This window comes from Wyeomyia smithii, chromosome 3, assembly GCF_029784165.1.
Source record: "Wyeomyia smithii strain HCP4-BCI-WySm-NY-G18 chromosome 3, ASM2978416v1, whole genome shotgun sequence".
Taxonomy (NCBI): Eukaryota; Metazoa; Arthropoda; class Insecta; order Diptera; family Culicidae; genus Wyeomyia; species Wyeomyia smithii.
The window spans coordinates 38317521-38340776 of NC_073696.1; the positions used below are offsets into that span (position 1 = coordinate 38317521).

General features: G+C 36.6%; 1 protein-coding gene across 5 annotated transcripts in view; it reads right to left on the bottom strand.

Annotated features, from left to right (window-relative positions):
• Nucleotides 1-23256, bottom strand: part of LOC129727715 (insulin-like growth factor-binding protein complex acid labile subunit) — a 472653-nt gene that overhangs the window by 25337 nt on the left and 424060 nt on the right. For all 5 annotated transcript variants that reach the window (XM_055685798.1, XM_055685799.1, XM_055685796.1 and 2 more), the window contains 2 exons: nucleotides 9003-9196; nucleotides 8363-8688 (listed from right to left, as the gene is read on the bottom strand). In XM_055685798.1, coding sequence (XP_055541773.1) covers nucleotides 8363-8688; nucleotides 9003-9192 — 516 coding nt within the window. In that variant the 5' untranslated portion in view covers nucleotides 9193-9196. The remainder of the gene's footprint in view (nucleotides 1-8362; nucleotides 8689-9002; nucleotides 9197-23256) is intronic.

A 23256-nucleotide genomic window follows, 5' to 3' on the forward strand; every position in this document is an offset into this window, starting at 1 on the left:
GAGCTACAAGTGCTGCTTGAAGAGAACCCCATTGCACACCTGGCGAAAGACAACAGGTTGCGGTGGGCCGATCACATCGTAAGAATGCCGGACAACAACCCTGTCAAATCACTTCTCTTCAGCAACCCTACCGGCACAAGAAATTAAGGGGCGCAGCGTGCATGATGGCTCGACCAGATCGCAAGAGACTTGCGAGTGATGAGACGTCTGGGGAACTGGTGAAACAAAGCCCAAAACCGAGTAAAATGGCGACTTCTTGATACAGCACGAGTTATTACAGCTCTCGTCTGACTGGTAAGGTGAGTAAGAGAGCAAGGGTTGAGAATCGATCCTGGGTGCAGAACTAGTTCATAGCCAATGAATGGCGACATCTCAATTTGTGTTGATTTTGATGCTCTGATAAGTAATATGGAATGTAGATATATTGAATACAACCATTCTCTGGGAAATTCTAGGGGGGGGCTAAACACTTTCTAGGGGGTCTTCAGCCCCCCCTAGCCCCCCCGTAGTTGCGCCCATGGAATTTGTTATCATAACTCATTCAGATTCAATTTCGTTATCAAAAGCAAATGGGAAAATACAAAATCGTATCAAAATTTGTTATTTGTATGTCGTGTTGATAATGTAATGTAATAATGTAATTTTTTAGTTATGCTCTTCTGATCGGGGATGATTAGACCAAGTGGAGCAAAACCTGGCAAACGGTAAATACCCGCGGGATTGGAGAAATGCGACCAAGAACCAAGTTTTTTGGGGGAATATTGTTCATCGGGCTATATCATTAAATTACGCCAAATAAACGCAGCAAAAATTTTACAGGTAAAGATTTTCAGCAGAAAAAGTACTGCTTACAGTACAGATGAAAGTGTTGTAACTCAAATAACGAAAGACAACTGATATTTTGGATTTTTGAGGTTTTCTTACTCAACAACAAACACGCTCAGAGACTTAGTTGAGAACGCAAATAAATAAAATTCAATTATATCGACAAACAAGGTAGCATTCTGTTCGCACCGCTTAGCGATGCGATAGCATCGGAACTGCCAAGTTGATCGAATGCGCGTTTGATCATTGTTAGTCAAAAATTAAACAGTCCAGTTCGGCCCAGTTTTGTATCAAAAGTGGAGAACATGAAATTGGAAAAGTCGAAAATTTATATTCGATGCCAAATTACTTAAAAAGCAAAAAACATCGAAATCTGGTGTTATTTAAAAAAATTCAAGACTAAAAATCGACTTGTTGGGACTTTGTTGATGGCTCAATATTTCAAGAAGCTTCTGAAATGACTCACAGATCGCGCTTTGAGGCACCCCTAAAAAGATATCCTTTTTGCTGTCACCCTAGTGAGTCTCTCTCTTTTTATGTTAATTTTTTTTGTTTTGTTTACTCATGCTTAAGTTCGCGAAGACCGCAACTAGGTCTTGTTTCGAAGTTACCCGATCGGACTGAATCTTCCAGGGTTTGTTCATCTATATAATAAAACAATGTTTTGCATAATGTCAGATTTTTCAAAAAGGGGTGTGTGGGGTAATTTCTGCAAACTATTGCATTAGTGCATTAGTGCATGAAGAACAACGACACAAAACGGAGTTTCGCTTCTCGTACAATGGGTTAGGAATGATGATCAATAACATGTTTTAGAAAAATTGGATTTTCTCAGGCATCTTTATAACGGCGCATTTTAAGAATGTATCTAATGTAAGCTCTTGAGTTGCACTACAAAACGTATTACTTGGATTTTAATCCTAGATCCAGGCTTCGAAATGGTCACGGTAGAACCACTTCTCACTGCGATAATCGTCTTTTTCTTCCTCTGACGCTACCAAGGCTCGCTGTTCGAATACATTCTTAAACGAACATGTCAAATGAGTATCGCCATCACGACGTTATTTTCCTCAAACGTATTTTGAAATTTTTTCTAGAAATGAGAATTACGCAAGTTGAGTGCGTGTATTCTGGAAATTATTTATATCATTGATCTTGTAATAATATTTCTCAACATAAATGAACGATGAACATCGCTAAACGATTGACAGTGTATATCTCTTTGATACGCGAGTGTCGTTTAACTATCCTTTTCTTTCTGTGAGATGAGCGGCGATGGTTTGGTTATTTTACATTTACGAGCGAAATCCGACTGTGACGCACGCTAAGGAAGCGAGATCAAATGAAAATGGTGATCGTTTACGAGCCTGCCTACATCTGTTGGCAAGAGAAAAACTGCTGTGAAAATCACCTTCTTTTTTTTTAGAAAAATGCGAATATCTCATCATGTATTCTCGATATCAACTTCCAATAACTCTCATTTTGTTCCCTTTATAGAGTAAAATAAAAATGCCAATTTTCATGAAAATCGATTCATTAACTTCACAAAAATCTTGGCAAAAAGTTCACGGTAGGTAAACCATTTCAGAAGCGAAAATTGACCGATTTTCACCGTTCGACTGACTGAGGTACAAGAAGATCGGTCAGAGTAATGGATAAGAAGCAAGTTCTTCTTGTCCAAATCATGGTTTAAGCCTAGAAGTTTGGTTATCAATCACGATATCTACCAGAACGAATGTTTGAAGAAAATTTTGATTCCATTTCTTCAAAAACACCCCGCCGATGGAAGATATGTGTTATGGACAGTGTTGGAATTGTCAGCAAAATATCAATTTCAAATGCGATACGTTTTCGCCTCTGAACTTTCTGTCGCTCGTTTCACACGCTGATAAATCTCGATTGAACTTCGAGGTGCATGAAAACGAACTTGCATGAACTTGATTTGGCGCAACTCACCGATGCAAGGATACAATCAGATCGTTTTTTCTCTCTATCTCTTTACATCACATTCGCTCATGATATACCGAGAGCACATATCGTAAATGAAATAGCATGAAATGATTCGTGATATTGTTCGACGAAATATCGACCTTTACCCGCTCTTCAGCCAGATAACTGATCATACATTTCATTTACGCCAAGTGCAATGAAGGTGCTGATGGGTGGTTCTAATGTAGGGCTTTCTAGTAGTTGCATATGACAGCCTAAGCAGATAGCGAATTTCTTCATTCCACTGCAATCTGTCGAGGAGTAAAGAAACGACATCGCGATTTACGGCGCAAGAATGAAAAAGATTCCAAATAATTGTTTACGAATTAAGCACGTGTGGTGCTAGCTTCAAGCTGACAAATTTCACAATGCACTTCGGGCCGCACGCCAGATCAATACTGGGTCAAAATCGAGCGAAAAAAGAAGGGTTTTGAAAGCAGTTAGGTTGTTTTCAGATCAAAACGAAGAGAGCTGGTAGAATAAACACGACTCATTTTTAAAAAGATATTTTGAAAATGCTATTCTGGGAATTACTTAATCAATGGTGTCAAATGTGCATATAGTAAAAAAAGTTCGAAAGTCATTTCTGTCCGCTGGAATAGGGTTAACTATCTATCAAACAGATTATTACCCATTCCTCAAAAACTGGCATCCAATTGCTGTCACAGCCGTAAATGCACGTCGAATCTGCAAGACTTCAAAACAACTTCTAACAAAATCCCCACCCGAGCCGCCTGGGCCGGGCGGTTGAGTGAAACGAAAAATATCAAAACCGAATATCAATATGAGTTCGCGCGTTCGTTGATATAGGCTACCTATTCTCAACGTAGAAAAAGCACGAAGGCGACACGATGTTCGAATGATTCGAATCCCGAGTACGTTTCGCTCGCATGTGAGATGGAGACAAAAATATCCTCTACGATGCCAGCTGAAACTGATTCTCGTATGGTGTTTTCATGAACTTTTAGATCGAATATCCTTGATGATATTCTTGTGCGAAGTTCTCTGGCGATTTTTCATTGCATTGAGCGGTGAGTGAACTTTTTTTTATCATGATTATTCCAACACTGGTTATGGACAGATAAAACATCATCACATCGTTCAAAAAAACACAAACAGTCATGAAGAACAATACGACCCCATTTGTACACCCAACGCAAACGGGCCAACCATCAAAAAGTAATAAAAATTATGACGGCCACACGCTCGTATGTGTTTCTGCAGGAGAACATACAGCCAAGCACCGCAATGCATGTGTTGGCAAGACTTCACTCGCTGCATTTGTATTGATGCAACGATCTAGTTCATTTTTTCCCCTTCATCCACACATAATCAGAATCTCAACCGTCAACCTCAAATGTCCAATTAGAAACACTTTCGTTTCGTCCCCCAGTGTTTACTTGAAATGGAAATATGTAATACTGTCTGACCAGAGTTGCCGAAGTTGCGAATATTGTTCTGGATGGGCACGAGTTTTGTATATTCCAACAGGTCCAAATGAGTTTCCATGAACCAATGATTATGTGCTGTAGATAGCTTGCAAGAAAGCGAATGTTTTTATTTTTCTCTAACGCAGTTTACAGATCGTGATGTCATTTTAAGGCGCATTTCAATTCTTTGAAATCATCAACGTTTGCATACTCTATGACGGGGAAAATGTTGCTTGGCAGCTCTTGTCATATTTTTTCGCTACTCCGTATGCATACAACGAGCGAACTAATACACGCCCACCGGATGAATTGGAGATTGAAAAAACTTGTAACATGTGCAACTTATGCGACGGTGTGTGATTTTTTTACTTGAGGTGGAAAGGGAGCATTTTTCGACAGAAAAAACGTTGCATGTGGTTGAAACGACCATTATTAGATAGTCGTACTCTCGTAACACGTGCTAAATATATGACAGTATGTGTTGTTACTTGACTGGGGAAGAATTTTATTGCTTTTTAAGTAATGGATTTGTTACCTAAAAGGCAATTTTGCGCCATTGCTTCTAAAGTAATTAGGAAAAGTTTTGCGTGTACCCAAAATCCGTAACTCAGAAAATTCTCAGTGTTGTCCAATCGATGATTTCTTTGGGATTTTGAGTTCATTCGTGTACAAAAATATTTACATATCAACGTACTACCAACAGTTGATTATTAGAATCGAAAGATGCATTCGAAAAATTACCATGAATGCCGTATACCACTTTAGTGCCGAAGCCGAAGCATCGTGAAAAAGAACAGAATTTTGACCTCCAACCAGGGTTCTGAATAAAATCAGGTAGAACACATGTGAAAATTCGATAATAATTTGGCTGTCATCCTAAAGATAGGTTTAATTTTATGTGGTAAAATAGCAAAATTTTGCAAATTTTGAAATCTAGCTTATTGTCAAATATCTGAAAGATTTTTAGGTTTGTCTGGCAGGCAATCTGAATGCTAGCAATATCTAGATTTAGCTGGCATACTACCAAAGTGCTTCCGGTCGTTCAGTCGCACAGTTGCAATATGCAACACGCAACAGCGTAAAAAAAATGTTGCGGAGCGGAAAGACACGAGAAGAATTTGATTGCCTTCTTACCGAGCCGCAACATGATACAACGCGCACTGGGAAAGAACTAACCCGAATTCCCATTGAATAAACGTCGCTGAACTCAGCCAACCTGGAATATAGTATTTCTTATGTAAAATTGGTCATTAAATCGATTGGTGATGGCTTCATTTTATGCAGGGCACAGGAAAGGGTCAATTTTGCCTTTTTTCAGCTTATATTTGCGTTGTTTTTAGGTTTGCTCTGTCGTAGCTATGATTGCCCCTGATTTTTTTGCGCAAAAATGAACAAAAACCACGAATACATTAGCGTGAGACATAGTAGAGATAAGTCCATTTAGTTCCCGACCCTAGAAATGGTATATTTCTCCCCATTTCACGTTATTAATGAGATTTTCGTGTCGAAACGTTTATAACGACAAACACCGCCCAGCTTAGTGTTCAAAAGTGAGCCTATCATATGTGAAAAATTCCAGGGAACCGAATGGTGATGGTTTTATTTAGATCCTTGTCCTGTAAGTGGTATAGTTTACTTTATCCTTCTAATTTTCATCTTAAAATTATGTAACATTAATCTACGTTGAATTTACTGCTCGAGCAATGAACAAGGATTCGGAAATCACATAATGTTCGTTTAATTTCTTTTCGTACCATGGAAGTGATATATTTTACCCCATTTTATTCTTATTTTAGTGATTTTCATTCATGTAAAAAGTTCCAGATAATCGAATGGTAACGATTACACCCTGGCCGTATTAGTAGTATATTTTCCCCCATTTCACGCTATTTTTGTGATTATTTTATATTATTTTGTTGCGTGGTTAAGAGCTCCATCGGTTTAGTTCCACCTTTTGCCAACACAAAAGAGATTCTTGTTTCGTAAATTCGCATTTTATACAGAATGAAATCTATTTACGTCTAGCGAAACTGGGGAAATGAAATTAATTAAAAAAAGGCGGAGTCAATAGCAACATAGATTTAAAATTGAACATCACGAAGTGAGATGATATTATGGCTGGAATCCCCCTGCAACAGAAACTGAAACAGGACAAACGGTGATAGTACGTCAGTGTGGATATCACTGATTCGCTGTAGATTGATCTTTTCACAACCCGATAAGGCTGTGTATAAACGGTGATTAATACAAAACAAATCCAACTTCTGAAGGAAATTCGTTTTAGAAAATGAGCAATTCTCGAAAAAAAAAAATTATTTTTTTAATCGTCATTTTTGACATTTGATATTGTGCAATTGGTATTTGTTTTGAACCACGACTATATTTGAGAACGGCTCATGTAAAAAAAGGTATCGATGATTACAAATATTTTTAGAGCCAGAACGGTATGTCTGATAGGAGTGGCGTCTTCAGTAAAACTGTCGATGATCATTATCATTATTTCGAAAATAATCTACACCGTGAAAACGTAAAATTTTCAACAGAAAAGCAAAAAAAAAATAAAATAAAATCAGTTATTCTAAAAAATTTATATTCTAAAATTTTTATTTCCATAAAAACTACAAGAGGTTAGCTTAACATTGATGGTTGTCTGATTATGGATTTTTTCAAGAGTTCAGTCAGCTATCATTGTATATAGATGAAGAAAAGCTATCATTGTTTAGCTAAAAGAACGTAGTTTTCGTAAGTGATCAGATTTCCAAATTTGGGTTTTTTGAGTTTTTTAATTTATAATTGAATTGTTGTGTTTTTTCCTAAATTTTTGTTTGAACTTATGGTTTATGTTTTTTTTTTTCCTAAAGGACAAAATTACTATCAACAAGTTTGCCGAAGACATTCTACTAATCAAACAAACCGTTCTGAAATGAAATATTTTTCTTTTTTTTAAGAATATCTTAACTGTGCTGCCTCTTATTTCTCCTTGATCAGAAAACCATCAATATTTAGCGAATCTGTTGTATTTTTTAGCTCGCTTTGGCGTTTTAAATCCGTTCATTGGTAGTTAAATCATATGTATTTTCAGAGAGTACATTTACGTTACATTACCTACAGCATACTACCCTAATAAAGTGAAACATAGTTCTGCCTCAAAAAATCAAACAATCGTTACCAAGAAATATCACACTTTTTGTAGAGAATTAAAAAACAGTGGAATTTACAGCGTTAACAGCGGCAAAACTTTCGTGATATGTATTACTTATTTGAGGGCCAATGTCTATTTTGAATGAATAAATAACATTTTATTCCCCGCTTCGTTTCAGCCGCATTCATTAGATCTGGCTCAATTTTAATTACTGTACTTAAACAAGAGAAAATATTTATGTTTGAAGGTGGGGCGTCCATTAAATTGAAGCCTAAAAACCGACCCAGCTGTCGTGTTCCTTTATATTTTTAGGCAGAACCATTCTTGCTCCAAAAACAGCTATCTAGTCATTTTTTCTCTGATGCCAATAGTATTACCAACCAAAAAATCAGTTTCACACCTTGCCGTACACCCATGGGCAATGCGGAATATAATTCCGGCACACTTGTGTCTTTTCATTCACGGCAACACATACGAGACAGCCACTTTGGTATGGTACGGGTAGAGTCATAAAACGAAAGCACCAGTGTGAGTATTTTTTTCGTCGGCAATAATATGCCACTGTGGAAGAAGGAATCAACTGTAATCAACGAATGGGGAACCATCAGCTACCGTTCGGTCGAGTGCAGTGTTGCTAGTTGTGCCGAATGAATGTCAAAGGTTTACTTTTTTGGCACTGAATGATTTGGAAGCCCTTCCTCGAAGGAAAATTGGAATCTAGAGAACCAGACAACGATATTCAATTGTAGCAGGGTATAAGAATTGCTAATGCAATATTATGGAAGCTGTTTATTATATCTTTTTTTTTTGCAAACATATGGTGCTGTTATCCTTCGCTATTAAAAAAAATATTTAAAGTACATGATAACCATAACATTCGACTTTAAGAGGAAATATCATGGAACTTGAACAGCTATTTACATTTTTATGACTCTGTCGGCACCGGTGGCACTTTTACCAATATGAATTTGCTTACCTTTAGATGGCCGAAGGTACCGCTGGCAATGCGCTCCATTCGGTTTTTCGACAGATCCAGCTCCAGCAGATTGTCTTGCCCGCGAAAATTGTCGACGATGATCTGCGTGATGTTGTTTCGTGAAAGATCCAGCAAGCGCAGCCTGACTAGACCCCAGAAGGAGTTCATACCGATAGCGGGCACGTTCGCATTGGTGATTCTCAGCACCTCCAGCCGGGAGAACGTTTGAAAGATGGGACCGATGGTGAGGGCATTTTTCGAGCCCCGGATGAAAATGACCTCCACCTCCCGGTCGAAATCCGTCGTCGGAATGGCTTTCCATTCAACTGTAACGAAGGTAGAGCAGGCATAATAATATGAATAAATTGGAATGATGGAATTGCTAGAACCTGTTTCAACAACCGGACGGGACAAGAAAAAATGAAATTCAATAAACATATGATGAATATCCGGGTTTTCCACTCGGACCATGTATGAGCAATTTGAAATAAAAATGAATCATTTGCTTTATTCAATAAATATTTTTACCAATACTGTTCTGTTAGATTGATTTTTGTGGATAGTGAATGAAATTGAAAATAGAGCGGCGTCTAACTGTTTGTGAATAATATCAGAACACCCAGCAACTTTACCGACTCACCTTTGCTGCACGCTGTCTGATAGAGTCCCTTCTGGTCCAGACTGCATTCGCAATCGGATGGACATTGTTTGAGAGCCTGGCTGAAGGAGCAGGCCAGAGTCAGCAGCAGGAGTAACCCTGTAAGCACTGATCTTCGCCATTCTTTGCAGTTCCAGCAGTAGATTACGCTACTTGTCCAAAATGAATCCATTTTTCTGAAATTGAAAGATAGGAATGTTGATTAGAGAGTGTTGTCGATAGATTTGCGATACCGCTAACAAATTGCTTGGGGTCCCCAGTTCAAAGTCGAATAAATCATTTTAACAACCTTATCAGCTAGAGATGATAGCTTTCACAAAATATTATTCCACCGATTATTTGACCCTCACCCTCGACAGTTCTGCCTGGTACATCCTGAAAATGGAATCGCTTTCAGAATAAGGGCCGACATTGTCGAGCCGGCAAAAATATTTATCAATTTTGGAACGCGAGACATTCTTCAGGCGTACCTTCGTCAAATTATTCTGGTGTCCTATTTACTTTTGGAAGGCAGCCATCCGTGATGGGCTGGAAGGGGGATAATTATCAGCGGTGGGACCTATTAATTAGCCTAATTGCACCGAACAGCCATTCGTTGTCCGGGAGGTTGGGGCTATTGACTTTAAGGGTATTGAATTACGTACTTCATAATGGAGCCAAAGCGCCATGTGCTAATGTTTTGGGTGATTTTAGCTTTATTATATTTTGAAACAAAAAGTGTTTTGAAAGTGATGAAGGAAATAGATGTTTATGAAAATGCGTTATTATTCAATATTAAAGGGATGAAAAATCGAATCCAATTTTTTTTTAGTTATAACCTTAATGATTACCAAAAATGTCAACAAGTGCCAAAATTTTACAAATATCAAAAGTTTCCAAAATGTCATAAATGTCAAAAACATTTTCATATAAAACCAACTTTTAAAATTATTACAATCTTTTCATTTTAATCCCCAACGTGATTTAAAATCGATCATTTACGAAAATATTTTCAAAATACTTTTTCGGGCGAACAAACTTGCATACGATTGCTTAATGAGCAATACTATGAAGAATAAACAAAAAAAATCTTTTAAAGCATGTTATCTCCAATCTCGCTGAAACTTTGTACAGTTTTTTTTTGATAAAGAGGTCATTATACATTATCAGTTCTTCATGTAGACGCACGACTGCTGTTTAAAATAGGTTTATCCAAAAATGAGACAGATGAATAAAATATTTTATATCAGAAAAACGATCGATTGAAATGGTGTCTGCAGAAAAGATGTATGTCAACGGTTCTCAACCATTTTTATCCGGATACCACAGGTAGAGAACCACTGCTGTAGGTAACAAAATTGCGGTTCTAGAAAAAAATATATACATTTTTTCGGCCAAATTTTCCAAAGTGTCACAAATAATTAAATATCTCAAAAAGTACCTTTTTTAGAAATTTCGTTTTTTTACACATTCAAGACAACAATTATTGCTACAAAGTTAAGAATTTCAAGAACTGGCAACGGACCCCACAGGAGGTGTGCACGTTTCAGCTCTGCGTAAAGTTCGAATAAAAAAAGTGTTTTCGGCGAACAATAGTCGTGTAACTAGTGAGTACTCTGCTGTTCGGAATCCAAGTATAAATGACAGTTCCAAAAGGTATGCTATTCATGTCGATGCATTAGTATTAGTGAGCGTTATGAGCTTTTTCCAATTTTGTATGAAATTTGAAATGATTATGCATTTTAAACTAAACTCATAAAACATACTTTCCTGAAAAGGTATAGAAATGATGTTGAAACATGTTTTATGTGTGAGAAATACATAAACATGCTGGGGTTTAGGTAAAATATGCTGTTTTTCATCATTCTGCCGGTAACCTTTTTGCACTTTTGCACTCTAAATATGCTTATGTTTCATACAGCAACAAAAGTCATGAGCTATGACAATGACTAAGATTATGCTGCATCTATTAGAAATATAGCATTTTTATATATTTTATTTCGACATATTGTCACATTTGTTCACAATAAATCTAAATTAATATCAATTTCTAGTGTGTTTCAACTGGAGATTCACTCTCCAACCAAAAAAATCAAATATAAAACAACATAAAACGAGAAATTTTCCAAAATTGTTCCGAATTCCATACAAAACGCGAAATTTTTCATAACGAGATTTGTTTGTGTGCGTGGATAGACAAAAATGTAGCATACCTTGTAGAACTATCATCTATACTTGGGTTCGGAATAGCGAAAGGGGATTCAGCGGATAGTTCTGATTGAGATTAGTATCATTTAATGGATTTTATATTCAGTATTTTGGTTGTGTTGGTTTTGCAAAAGATCGATTTTCAAATTGGGCGCTAAAAGTGCTGAAAACACCAAAGAGATCATGAAGCGCCATCTGTATGCGGATAGAAAAGCGAAGCAGTAGAGTTGCTCATTAAAAAATAACGACCTGCATATTTTACATTCAGTCATACCAGTATTCTGGGCCAGTACACTTTGTATTGGTTTTAAACGTATGTCAATAACTTGGAATAGTCAAATTTATGTTTGGAGAACGTTGTTCACGTTCACTAAACTTGAATTTGACTGTTAAAAGTTATTGAAATATGTTAGAAACCAATACAAAGTGTAGACTGGCCCATATTACAATTGTCTAATACTCCAGAATACTGTACCACAGATAAATTTACGGACAATGAAAATTGTCTGCACGTTGTTGATCAGTGACGTTTATAAATTGAAATAGCAAAGAATTTTTAAAATTAGGAGTTTCACGATATTTCTTTTATTCGTAAAATTCTGACTCGTTTTGTTTTATTTTCAAACACTGTGATTGTTCAAAGTGTTAGGTTGCATGCAGTCGACCCATACGATGAGTTTGGAAGTTTTGGTTGGGATTCTTCCGTTAAAAGACCGCTTCTGGAGTCTATCTTTTTGTATTTTAATTAAATGTGAGGGTTTTAACCGTCCTGTGATTGACAATTTTGAAAGGCTAGTCGAACTTAATTCCCAAACTCGTTTCATGACATGGTATTTCAATAACATGATCCAAAATATTAATCCTTCCTTGAATATTCCGAATCGTGTCAGTTTATCAGTATCACCCTGATGGTCTCGAGGTACGATGCTGGCCTGGCAGGCCGGTCGTCGAGGGTTTGAGTTTCGGCTCTGGAGGGACTGTTGATGTCAGTGGGATCGTGGCGCTGGCCTCGCAATTGTCGTATACACTAGGCGGTTGGCTTCGAGGGTACACGCTTTGGGGGGGTGCAGAATTAACTAAAGAAAATTAGTCAAAATTTCTGAAAACCCCTTACATCACTAAGTACATAACCATTCGGCGTACACCCACTACCTATTTTCTAGATACACCAACATCCAACCTTTGATTTCTAAATAATCTTTTCTGTCTTGGAGAGTAAATGCTCTCGTTATCTTATTCCCGCTTAGTCTGACATTATATTACAGGAGAGCAAAATCATCCAAAATGAACTGGAAATATGCAAAAATTTTATCGACCATTTTTGATTTGAATGAAACTTTGCACACGTGTTTGGCTTAGCAGATTGATAATTTTTCACAGATGGAGAGATTTTTTTGAACCCATCAGTTGTTTTCTAGAAGGGCACGTACGTTTTAGTATAGGTTTTGTTCGGGACATTGTGGCTCAGAAGCCTTCGGTTGTGTAGGGGACCTATCTGAGAGAGAGTTGTAGGGAATTAGTGGTGTCTCATATAAAGGATATATACTGCGGAAAGCATTTTTTTGGCTCAATCAATTGAAAATACACAATGATTTTTAATTTCGAAAAAAAAGTTGATTTTTTGTTTGGATTTTTTTTTGAGAAACTTGGAGTTGTTACGCAAATTTTAAGGAAGGGCTCAGGCAAGGCCGACCTTCTACTGCTTGTCTGTAAAAACTATTAGCAGTTTTGGTTAACACCGTTTTATCATACCCGGCAATGGAGTTTTGAGTAATCAAGACGAAGGGTAACAGTGATTATGGTGTTATAGTTCCCGGCACACAGTGCACAGTCTGCGACTTCATACAAAGGCTGGCCAAGCAAAAAATTTATCCTTACGGATTGAGTACGATATCATAAATTTTCATTAATGGGGTATCATGGTAATAAATAAAATTAATCCCGGATGAAAATTCAACTTAAAAAAAAAAATCAAAAATCTGCTTTCGCTTTTTTCACTAAAATGACAATTTGCGCAGTTTTGCGCAACAGCGGACAGTATGCATTTGAAAGCTTACGTTTTTACCTAAATTTTGAATGTTGTCATAACCGTGGCAAACTGCGGCAACTAAACTTTTGAGCTACTTTTCTACAAAAAATCACAATTTTTTTATTTTTTTAGTGTCAGGCCTACTACGACCAAATTTTGCAATATCTAATAAAAGGGGTTGTTTTGCACAATATTTACAACAACTTTTCCTTTAACGTCAAAAAATCTAAGCTATCATTAAAGCTACAGAGCGTTTCAAAGTAATGTACTTTTGAAAAAAAAAAGACAAAAAACGTAAGTTTTCCAAGCTTTGAAAAGTCACAAAAAATTCAGATTTCATGATATTGCGCTCAAAATTTGGATTTAGACACTTGAATGTTATAGCAATAAAGGAAAAATATTATAAAACAGCTAACGAAAAAAAATTTTTTGGCTGATGGCCAGCGATTCCCCACTGTGCAGTGGGGCAGATTGGTCTGTTGGTGCGACAAAACCTCAACTTCTAAATGGTTGTTTCCACAGTGTTTATGTCTTTGGCAATGTTGTTCAGCATAAAAATATCTTTATGAAAAATGTATTCAAGTAGCTTTAATTTTCTTCCTACAGATGGTGCTGACATCTACCTTCTGAATAAATGGTGCTAGCCATTTTATTTTTTCAGACAAGTTGTTCATTTCATCAATTGACATAAAGTTGTCGAAAACATCAAAATTGTAGGATTGACTGTTAACGAGATAGAACTATTTTTATTATTCACAAAACGAAACCCCATAACTTCTCAAATTCAAGTCATAGAATATTGGTGTCTTCGGCAAAGTTGTTCGAATGATATTGATCTATCTTTAATGTTTGGTCTAGACCAGTGTTAACTTATCTAAATCACTTTGTTCAAAAAAATAAGCCTAATAACTTTTTTGGTTCATGTTATAGAGGTCTCAAGTGTCAAACGAAGTTGATCAACAATATACGATTTACCATTTTACACATCATGTTTTGATCTAGAGGACTTTTTTTAATCTAGAAATCTACTCATGTTCAAGTCTGAGCAATTTTGTGCTCTTAGATCAGTTGTTGATTCCAAACGTATTGATTATGATTCATGATATATAACAAAAATGATTGAATTTAAATAGATTACAGAAACAATTATTTATCGGCTTCCAAATCATTTTCAACGTAAACGAGTTTCACGACCGCTTTTTTTTGTTTTTCGGGTATCAGTTAAATCGAAGTTTGCTCTTAAACTGGACAAAAAAGGGGTCAGATGTAACCAACATACCGTTCAATACAGCTCGCATGGTTTTAATTTTGCTGGACTTTTGGCTGTGCGCTTCACGAATTTGTCAAAATGTGATGTCGTCATAAAAAGCTGCCGCGAAACGCATGATTTATTCTTAAAAACATGCTGTACTAAAAATCAAATACATTTTGAAGCGGCAGCTAAAGTTGGGTTTTTTGAACAGCTAAGACTGGAATCTTCAAATTTAAGAAGAATATAGAGATGGTACTCGCTAGTAAATCACTTTTTCGAATGTTTGAAATTAGTGAAAAATTGGGTTTTTTATCTGTGAGAAACGTTTTGCTCAATCGTGGTATGGTAGGATATACTTAGCTATCTAAGTTTTTCTTCCTTTAAGTTAACTCATATTGAAGAGATTTCATGACGCATTCATGTAGGTTGGTAAAGATGATCGAAGTATTTTTTTGATTTTATCAAATGTTAAACCCCAACTTCTCCTACCTCACGATGTACTAAAACATACGAATTCTTTGCAACCTATGTTTGATTCTTGGTCTGTAGGCTCTTGGTCTTGGTTTTGTAGGAAAATTTTTTTTAGGTTTTGTCTGTGCTTTTGTATGGGGCTGCCCCAGTAGCCATGAGGCAGTAGCCATTTTTTTCGGGGGCGGTATTTGGCTCTTGGCTTGGTCTGGCACGCCGACCAATTGGTCTATTTATTTTATCTTTTTTTTTGTTTTTGGTAGATGCATATCTGTATGCATTGCTTACAGTATGTGGAAATTTGTTGTAGCGTAGTTTCGTGGACTCGTTTCGTTTGCTAAAATCTATACTCGAATAGACAGAATTGCCCCAATAGGTGGGATGTTTCAAACCTTCGAACACGCTGGCTTCCACAAGACAGAACTGGTAGTATTACAATATAATTTAGAAATTTTTCGTTCGCGTTTTGACCGGACGGTTACTGACATTTTGCCCAGTTTATGCCGCTATTTTATGGTTTTTCTAGCTTTTGAACAAATTTTTACACTACACTTTATTTTCTTCTCACTTTTTAATTCTGTCACTTTCAATAGAATTAAAAAGTGAAGTTGAATAAAAGTGTAGTGTAAAAGTGTGTAGATTCAGTCAACAGCGTGTGGAAAAATCAATGCATTTTTTAAAAATTATGTTGAGATCTTGTCGGTCGACAAGGTAACTAAATTTTGATGGCGATTGTTTTGGCATTATGTGAATGAACTTAGAACTGTGTCTTGTTCGAAATGCATGTTTGCATTTTTATAAATTTTCGAGCTATGGTACATGAAGTTTTTCCAGTTTTTATACTAAGTAGTTGTCTTAGTTTATTTATTCGAGAAGTAATAGATAACCGGCGTAAAACACCGTGTCTTTGCACGTATGTGTCGGTAAGAGGGAATAGAGTGGTCGTGCATAATGCTCCGGGGTAAACGTGTTTTCGGCCTGGGTGAGCTTTGCTTATCTATGGATTATCGGTGTGTTGTGACTTCCGAGGTGTACGAAATCCTTCATTCGAAGACTGCCCGCCCGTTGGTTTTCTTACAGGATGTTGCGATTCTGAGTAGGTTTCGTTCGTTCGATAAATATCGTAATTAATTGATCGCGATAGAATATCGTAATTTATTACATCACGACAATATACCGTAATTATCCGCATGGAAAATTAGGATTATACGCGATGTCTACCGCATCTGCTAAAGTGCGTTTGCTTTCTTACAGGTTTTCAGGTTTTATAATAGACTTTTATTTAAATACGTAGATGCTGCGTATACTTAATAATATTTGCTCACGTCATTCGCAAAGGATCTCGGGGTTGATAAGAAAGGTACACACCGTTCGTATTCGTGATACGCGAGCCTCGCGTCATCATTCGATTCTATCACTTGCCACGGGAACATTATAACACAAACCTTTCTCTCCGTGGCGGAGTAGAGATGCAGGAATAAACTTAGTCTTGGTATGACCGTTCAGCCAAAGATTTCCTGCTCGTTGGTTTTGTATAAGCGTGTCGCAAACCGAATTCGGTTGAAACTATCGTGATTGATATGATAACTACGCAATGTATGCCTGTCATAAAATCGCGTCTTCCGAAGTGCGTTTGCTTTCCCAAAAAAAATCGGGATTGGACATGAACAAATGTTCAAATATTTGAATTCTTAAGGTGATTGAAGGTTTACGCGCGTTCGTCGCTCGTATATATTCGAGGTGTTTGCTATTAAAGATGCCTTGCTCGCCTGTGTAATGAGCTTACTTCGCGTGTTCGATTCTGTCACTTACCACGGTGATACAACTCATCCTTTCCGTCGCAGTCGTGGAGATGCAGAGGAAACTCGGTCTCCGACAACAACGGCTGTTACACTACACCTCCTTCCTCACAACATTACCCTAACGACGGTAAGGACGTGGCCGGCGCCGTTATCGATCCATACAAAGCGGTAGCTACTGTTGCTGTACCATAAAGATGGCAAACAAATTCCAAGTAGTAATATACGTGGTTCTTTGTGCAACTTCACTAGCTTAGATCGAGCAACTACGAAATGTGCGGTCGTCAAGCTCAAGCTCAAGCTCAAGTTTAAACAAAAAAGTGAAGAATTTCAAAAAAAATATTTCTGCTATTTGAGCTAAAGCGGTTTGTTTGATTTATGATACGTCTTCTGCAAAGTTGTGAATAGCACTTTTGTCGTTCCAGAAAAAATAGATACCGTAAGAAAAAATATATTTCTCCTTAAGAAAAGTTAGAAGACTCGCTTTAAATTGAATATTCACAAAAGTCTACTTCTTGGAGATCTCATTTTTTTGTTACAAAAACTACATTTTATTGTCTAAACATTCATGCTTGTTGAAATATGGTGGAATAAAATTTTAAATATTATGGTATTTAGAAAAACTGATTTTTTTCAGATTTTTTACGGTGTATAATTTTTTGGAGAGACAAAATTATTATCTACAAAGTATTTTTTATCAATAATAGACCCTCGGCACAGGAGATTATCCCACAGTTCGATTTATGTCATCACAAAATTCGGGATATCAAGTTTTGGGATACTCGCCTGCGCTGAGTGTCTATTATTAATAAAAAATATTTTCAGTATTTGAACGGTTAGTTTGATCGGTATAGTGTTTTGGGCAAATTTGTAGATAAAAATTTTATACTATCGAAAAAATATACACAGTGAAAAATTGAAAAGCTAAATTATTGATTTTTTTTTTAAATCAAAACTTTTTCAGTTTTTGACGTGGGACTACGTCTTTGTTTTCTATACTGGCATGCATTCTGTAAAATTGGAAATGAAACTGGCAAATGTTGCGTCAGATTTCAAACGTTAATAACAGCATAACCGTATGATGGATAACAATAACCAATGTATTGTTGGATAGATAAAATGTAGAACAATTTAATATAATTATAATTGCATAATATAATAGCATTGCTAAGCAGTAAAATTGATAATAAGTTTCAATGACAAATTTACGCGAATAATGAACCAGCGAGCATTCCTAGCACAGACGACGTGAATGGATACCAACCGTTTTCTGTGATTTTCTTTGTATCAATATCGAAAAAAAAAAATTGACAGAGTCTCCCCGTTCCAATAGGTCAATTTATTTTTGCTTCCATGAACTCAGACTAATATGATGCCTTGAAGGTGAAAGTTTCCCGAAAAGTTTGAAACAATCCCCATTCTTGAACACTTTTTCAACCTTTTTTTAGAACGTAATAAAAGCTGATGTCTTGAAAAAAAAAAAAACATGCTGGCAAAAGCGACAGTACCAGTAGAGCAGATGATTGCAGCGGTACTCTTCTATTCGTACATTTCAGTGGTACAGTCAGTTTTTTTTACGCGGGGGATACGTACCTCGTAAAAAAAACCGCGTAAAAAAAACCGCGTCAATTCAAAAATCCGCGTAAAAAAGAACCGCGCTAATTAAAAAATCCGCTTAAAAAAACCGCGTTAATTCAAAAATCCGCGTAAAAAAACCGCGTATAAAAAACCGCGTAAAAAAAACCTGATTGTATTTCTATTCGTACTGCAGCGGTACACGTCTGTTCATACATTTCTTCTCGTGTGTAAACGTGGAAAAACTGCAATGCTGCTGATAATGGTGATTGAAAGTTTATCTCATGAATATGATTCCTATAAATTACTCACCATGAATTGTACATTTTTGCAACGGTTATAAGTTATATTTATTTAATTTTATCTTCGATATTCACTAAATAATCGTGACCGGATAATATCGAAAAAGTGAGTTCCCAAATATAAAATTTATAGAGGAGTAACAGCCGACGTATGCTTGTGAATTTTTGGTCCAGTTGCTAAGATTCATTCAGGATCTTTTTTTACATTGCAAAATATTTTCAATTTTAACATGATAAACGTATATTGGCTGTCTTCGTAATACAGCGAATTTTATTGTAAGCAAATGAAAAAAAAGGCAAACAAAAAACAAAAATGGAACTGTTGATTGCTACGATTTTTGCTGGAACTTGGTGATAATTTTGTTTAACATATCTTCTTATGTTTGCCAATTGATGAACCTTTGTAAGGGCTTCCATATTATTTTGAAAGTAAGATCTATATTATAAATTGGATTTAATCAGCGTTAAATAAATTATAACCATTCATTATGGTAATGTGAGTTTTATTGGATTTGGTTTTTAGGGATATAGTGTTAATCCTGAGTTTGACGCATTACGACAAATTCTTGGTGCTTCTTTAACAAGAACGATATACTTGTACCATGTCAAATACATGTTGTTTGCACAAAAAAAATGCTACAGGCATAATATCGCCAAATATAAACGATATTCTTTCGAGTGTTGTTAAATATATTTCTAAAAATAGATTTCCGGGGAATGCTGAAAATAAAAATACGTAAGTCACTGAGCAAATACATTAATACTGTCTGCGGACTCTGTATATTTTAAAACAAAAAATCCTCTAAGTACAGTGAGTCTCAACTCGAGAGAGACTGTTAGTATCAGTAAAATCGTAGCGCTAGCCTGCGCTATTGTCCTGAACATTTAAGAGTTGGCTGCGAAGTCAATATAATAAACAGAAGATCAAGTTCCGGATCGGAATGTATTTTGTGACAGTTTGGAAAATATGGCCGAAAAAAAAACTTTTTTTAACAGTGTATTTACTTTTTCTAGAACCACAGTTTTATTACCTCCAACTTTGCTGATACCATTTCAATTAAACGGCTTGTTTTTCAGATATAAAAATTTATATGTCAATTTTTTTTTATCTAAATCAGAAATGATCGATTTTCGAATATTTTACGATGTATACAAATAAAAAACACTGGACAAATAATTATGTTACGTTCGCATCGCCAAAATTCGCTCAACTACAATAAAATTATGTTCTGTTTTCCCCAACGGGCATCATCTGGTACCCTTAAGGTGCAGTTTCGAATTAAAAACTTTTCCACCGACACCGGCCAATCGCCAATTTTTTATACAAGGTGAAGCAATTACTAAGCAAATTACTTTTCGTTCGTCTGTCATTTACGCAGTGGCGCACCGCGGTGAGAGGATATACTTATAATCCCAAGGAGAAAATCCCGTTAAGCACGCGGCACTCCCGAGAACCGGTGAACCAAAGTGACGAAAGTTTCCAGAATGCCCCGTTTGCTTTATTCTTTCTGCTGTTCTTTACCGGTTCGTATTGGACTGGAAGAGAACAGCACTCCAGAAACTGGCGAAAATCAGATTATAAGTTAAATTTATGTCCGTCCTTCGATACGTTACGGTCACGGATTTTTGTTGATTGTTATTTACGATGCGAAATTCCGCGGAAAAAGCGTTTGCCAATATTGCCCGGAAAAGTTCTTTTCAATGAAGGTGTAGTATTCTGTTTAGCATTGGTAAAGGTAGACGGAATTGCTTTATTTGTTAAGGTGATTTTTTTGTTGAATTTTATTAAAAAGCACATTTTCTAGAGCCGAAAGACTCCTAAATACTCAATCAGCTACGTTTTAAACTATATTGACAAAATTCATAAAATTCTGTCACGTTCACAGTTTTCCACCATTCCCGATGTTGGAGCAGCCGCAATATTCAAATTGAAGGATATTGCATTGAAGAATAGAATGCTCTCGTCTAAGCTAGAAAACCCGAAACAAATTGCTGCCATTATTCAAAAACTCTATCTAATGCATTCGTCTCTGCACAGTTTCACAGCTGGACGACTGGCTGGGACAGTGCACCGTGCAACGTGTCACATTCCGACGCTTGCCTGCTCGCCTGGGTAAAATTTCGGATTTACGGACACGATAGTAAATTTGCATTGACCAAACCGAACCGAGAGCTACCGGGCGACGAATGCCGAAAGTTTGTTTGATCCGAAATTTGCCCGCAGACAGATACACACACAATTCATGTACGTACCGTCACACATACACGGAGTTGTTGTTACAGGATTGGTTTGACTGAGACAACAGTAAGTCTAAGGAATTATTCCGTAAATGTTCCGCAAATGCCCAACTCTTCAAACGAATAGCCACTGATACCCCAGAAAATGGTTTGGTTTATGTTACGCAATGCCAAATACTCCGCCCGAACTAGGTCAGTTGGCTTACCAGTTGAGTGCTACGTAGAAAAGGCCGGTTTATTTATTGTTGGTAAGATTATGGGTTGAAACGCGTCATTCGGGCGTGTTTTACTACCTTCTCGCTATTTGAACGAATTGTCAGAGCCTGTAGATTAATCGTGAGATTGTCCTCATTGAGCGACAGCTGAGGTTCGTTTACTTTCGCAATCAACTGAAAATGTACGTTTTAATCAGTATATTCTGTCCTACTAACCAAGCTTCTGAATTCGTCCACTGCAAAAGTAGCTCGGGGAGAAATACTTTCATTCACTTCACTTCACTTCACTCCCACTGCCGAAGCGAAACTAGTTGAGTTGGTTTTATAACCCACAAGCCTGTTGAATGTCAGTTACTATGGTTTTTTGCTTTCTAGGTTTAACTTTTCCAGTGCTTGTTGACGCGTTCGGTTTGCTGCCGGCAACATGGGAGGAGACAGCTAACTCAAGTTTACTTATTTTTTCTTCCTAGCACAGGATTATTTTTTCAAGGGTAGGAAAGTAATTTTTCATCTTCCGACTTTAACTGTACGGACAGCGAAACATGCTGTTAGAATATTATTCCCTATTTTCCAGCTGACGTCGCCTTCTAAGAAGCACTCATTTTTCAGCAATTGTTTACTGCTTCGCGCGCTAGAAGTAAAACCACACAACAACAACAAGGGAAGCGGAAACGAATAACTGTGATAAAAAAAATACATCATCAATTTAGTAGTAGGTATATTGTTCAGCTCATCGATAACAACCCGAGCATCGGAGTCAAGCTAAAAGGTCGCTGAGCGACAATCGATTTTATTATGATGGCCGTTCCATTCCATAAAAATATATTTCTCTGTACGTTTGTTAATCAGCAATATGAGAGTTTTATGAACAACATTGAATAAAATTAAAGTACAGGTGCAACATTCCAACACAATGACTGGAAGTAAACCTTAATAAATATTTCATGTTTTTGACACAAGCCAGAACATGACATGACATATCATCCAAATTGTAATTATGCAATTATGCCCACATTTGCTAACCAATCTCGGAAATCTGTACTCGGAACTGCGCGATACACCAGATTGACGGAACGGAAAACGCATTTGATACAACGATTGGCTGACTGCCCGACTCTGGGTTGCCCACATTGTGTACGGGGAACCATTCAATCCCGCAACATCGATGACGGGGTCAGATTGGCTCGTAAAAACTAATGATGAATGCTCTCTTATTTGCCCCCATACGATTGCTTATTTGGTGTGCATAGCATACATCCGGTATGCAAGTAAATTCTATCGATTCATTCCGATTAAACTGTTTCATGGTTGAAAAACTCGTCATTCGATGATAAAACGTGCAAACAAACTTAGTAGAAGTTTTCCACTGGTGATGTTTTCGCGGTGAATTAGTTTTTTTCGCCACTCTGTAGCATTGGTAGTAATCAAATGGCCCAACAACTCCATGTTGAGCAATATTGTAAAAACGAATTTGTTTCATTCTCTACTAATGAAAATCGTGAATAGTAGGTAAGGGGTTTTACTGCTAATTTGAAGGAAGTATTATTGCTCGTTTCCAATAGTCTATATTAATATGATACTATCAAAGGGATTAGCAATGTTCAGTTGACCAAAGACGAAGATTGATGTTTATAATCTGTCGACGAAAAGATAGATTATAGACATCAATTTGGGAACTACTGCTGCTTCGGCATAGCCCTTTGATGCCTATATTTTTTAATCGTTGGATAATTGAACGCTTCCAGGTGTGTCAATCTGACGAATTAGCTTTGTGATTTTCTCACGACAAATCAAGTGATTTTCTCTCGACATATCAAGTCAAGGATTGCGAAAATGAATTGTAACAATTGCAGCAGTAATAAGATAGTTAAAAGAAGAAACTTTTCCTATATTTCAGTTGGGCTCTTTAAAGACTTTGAAAGAAAATAATGATGATAATTAGAATTTGAATTGAACTATGACTGCAAAATTATAGAGATATATTTGCGTAATCGATCGCAATCGCAATCAATCGAGGAAATATTACGTGAGATTAAAATTAACAAAAAAAAATTTTTTTTCCAAAACTAAGAAAATAATAATAATTCAATTCAAAAATAGCTCGTTAAGATTCTAAATAAAGTTTATAATTATTTCGTGAACAGTGTTCAATCGATCAATCAAAGTATTGA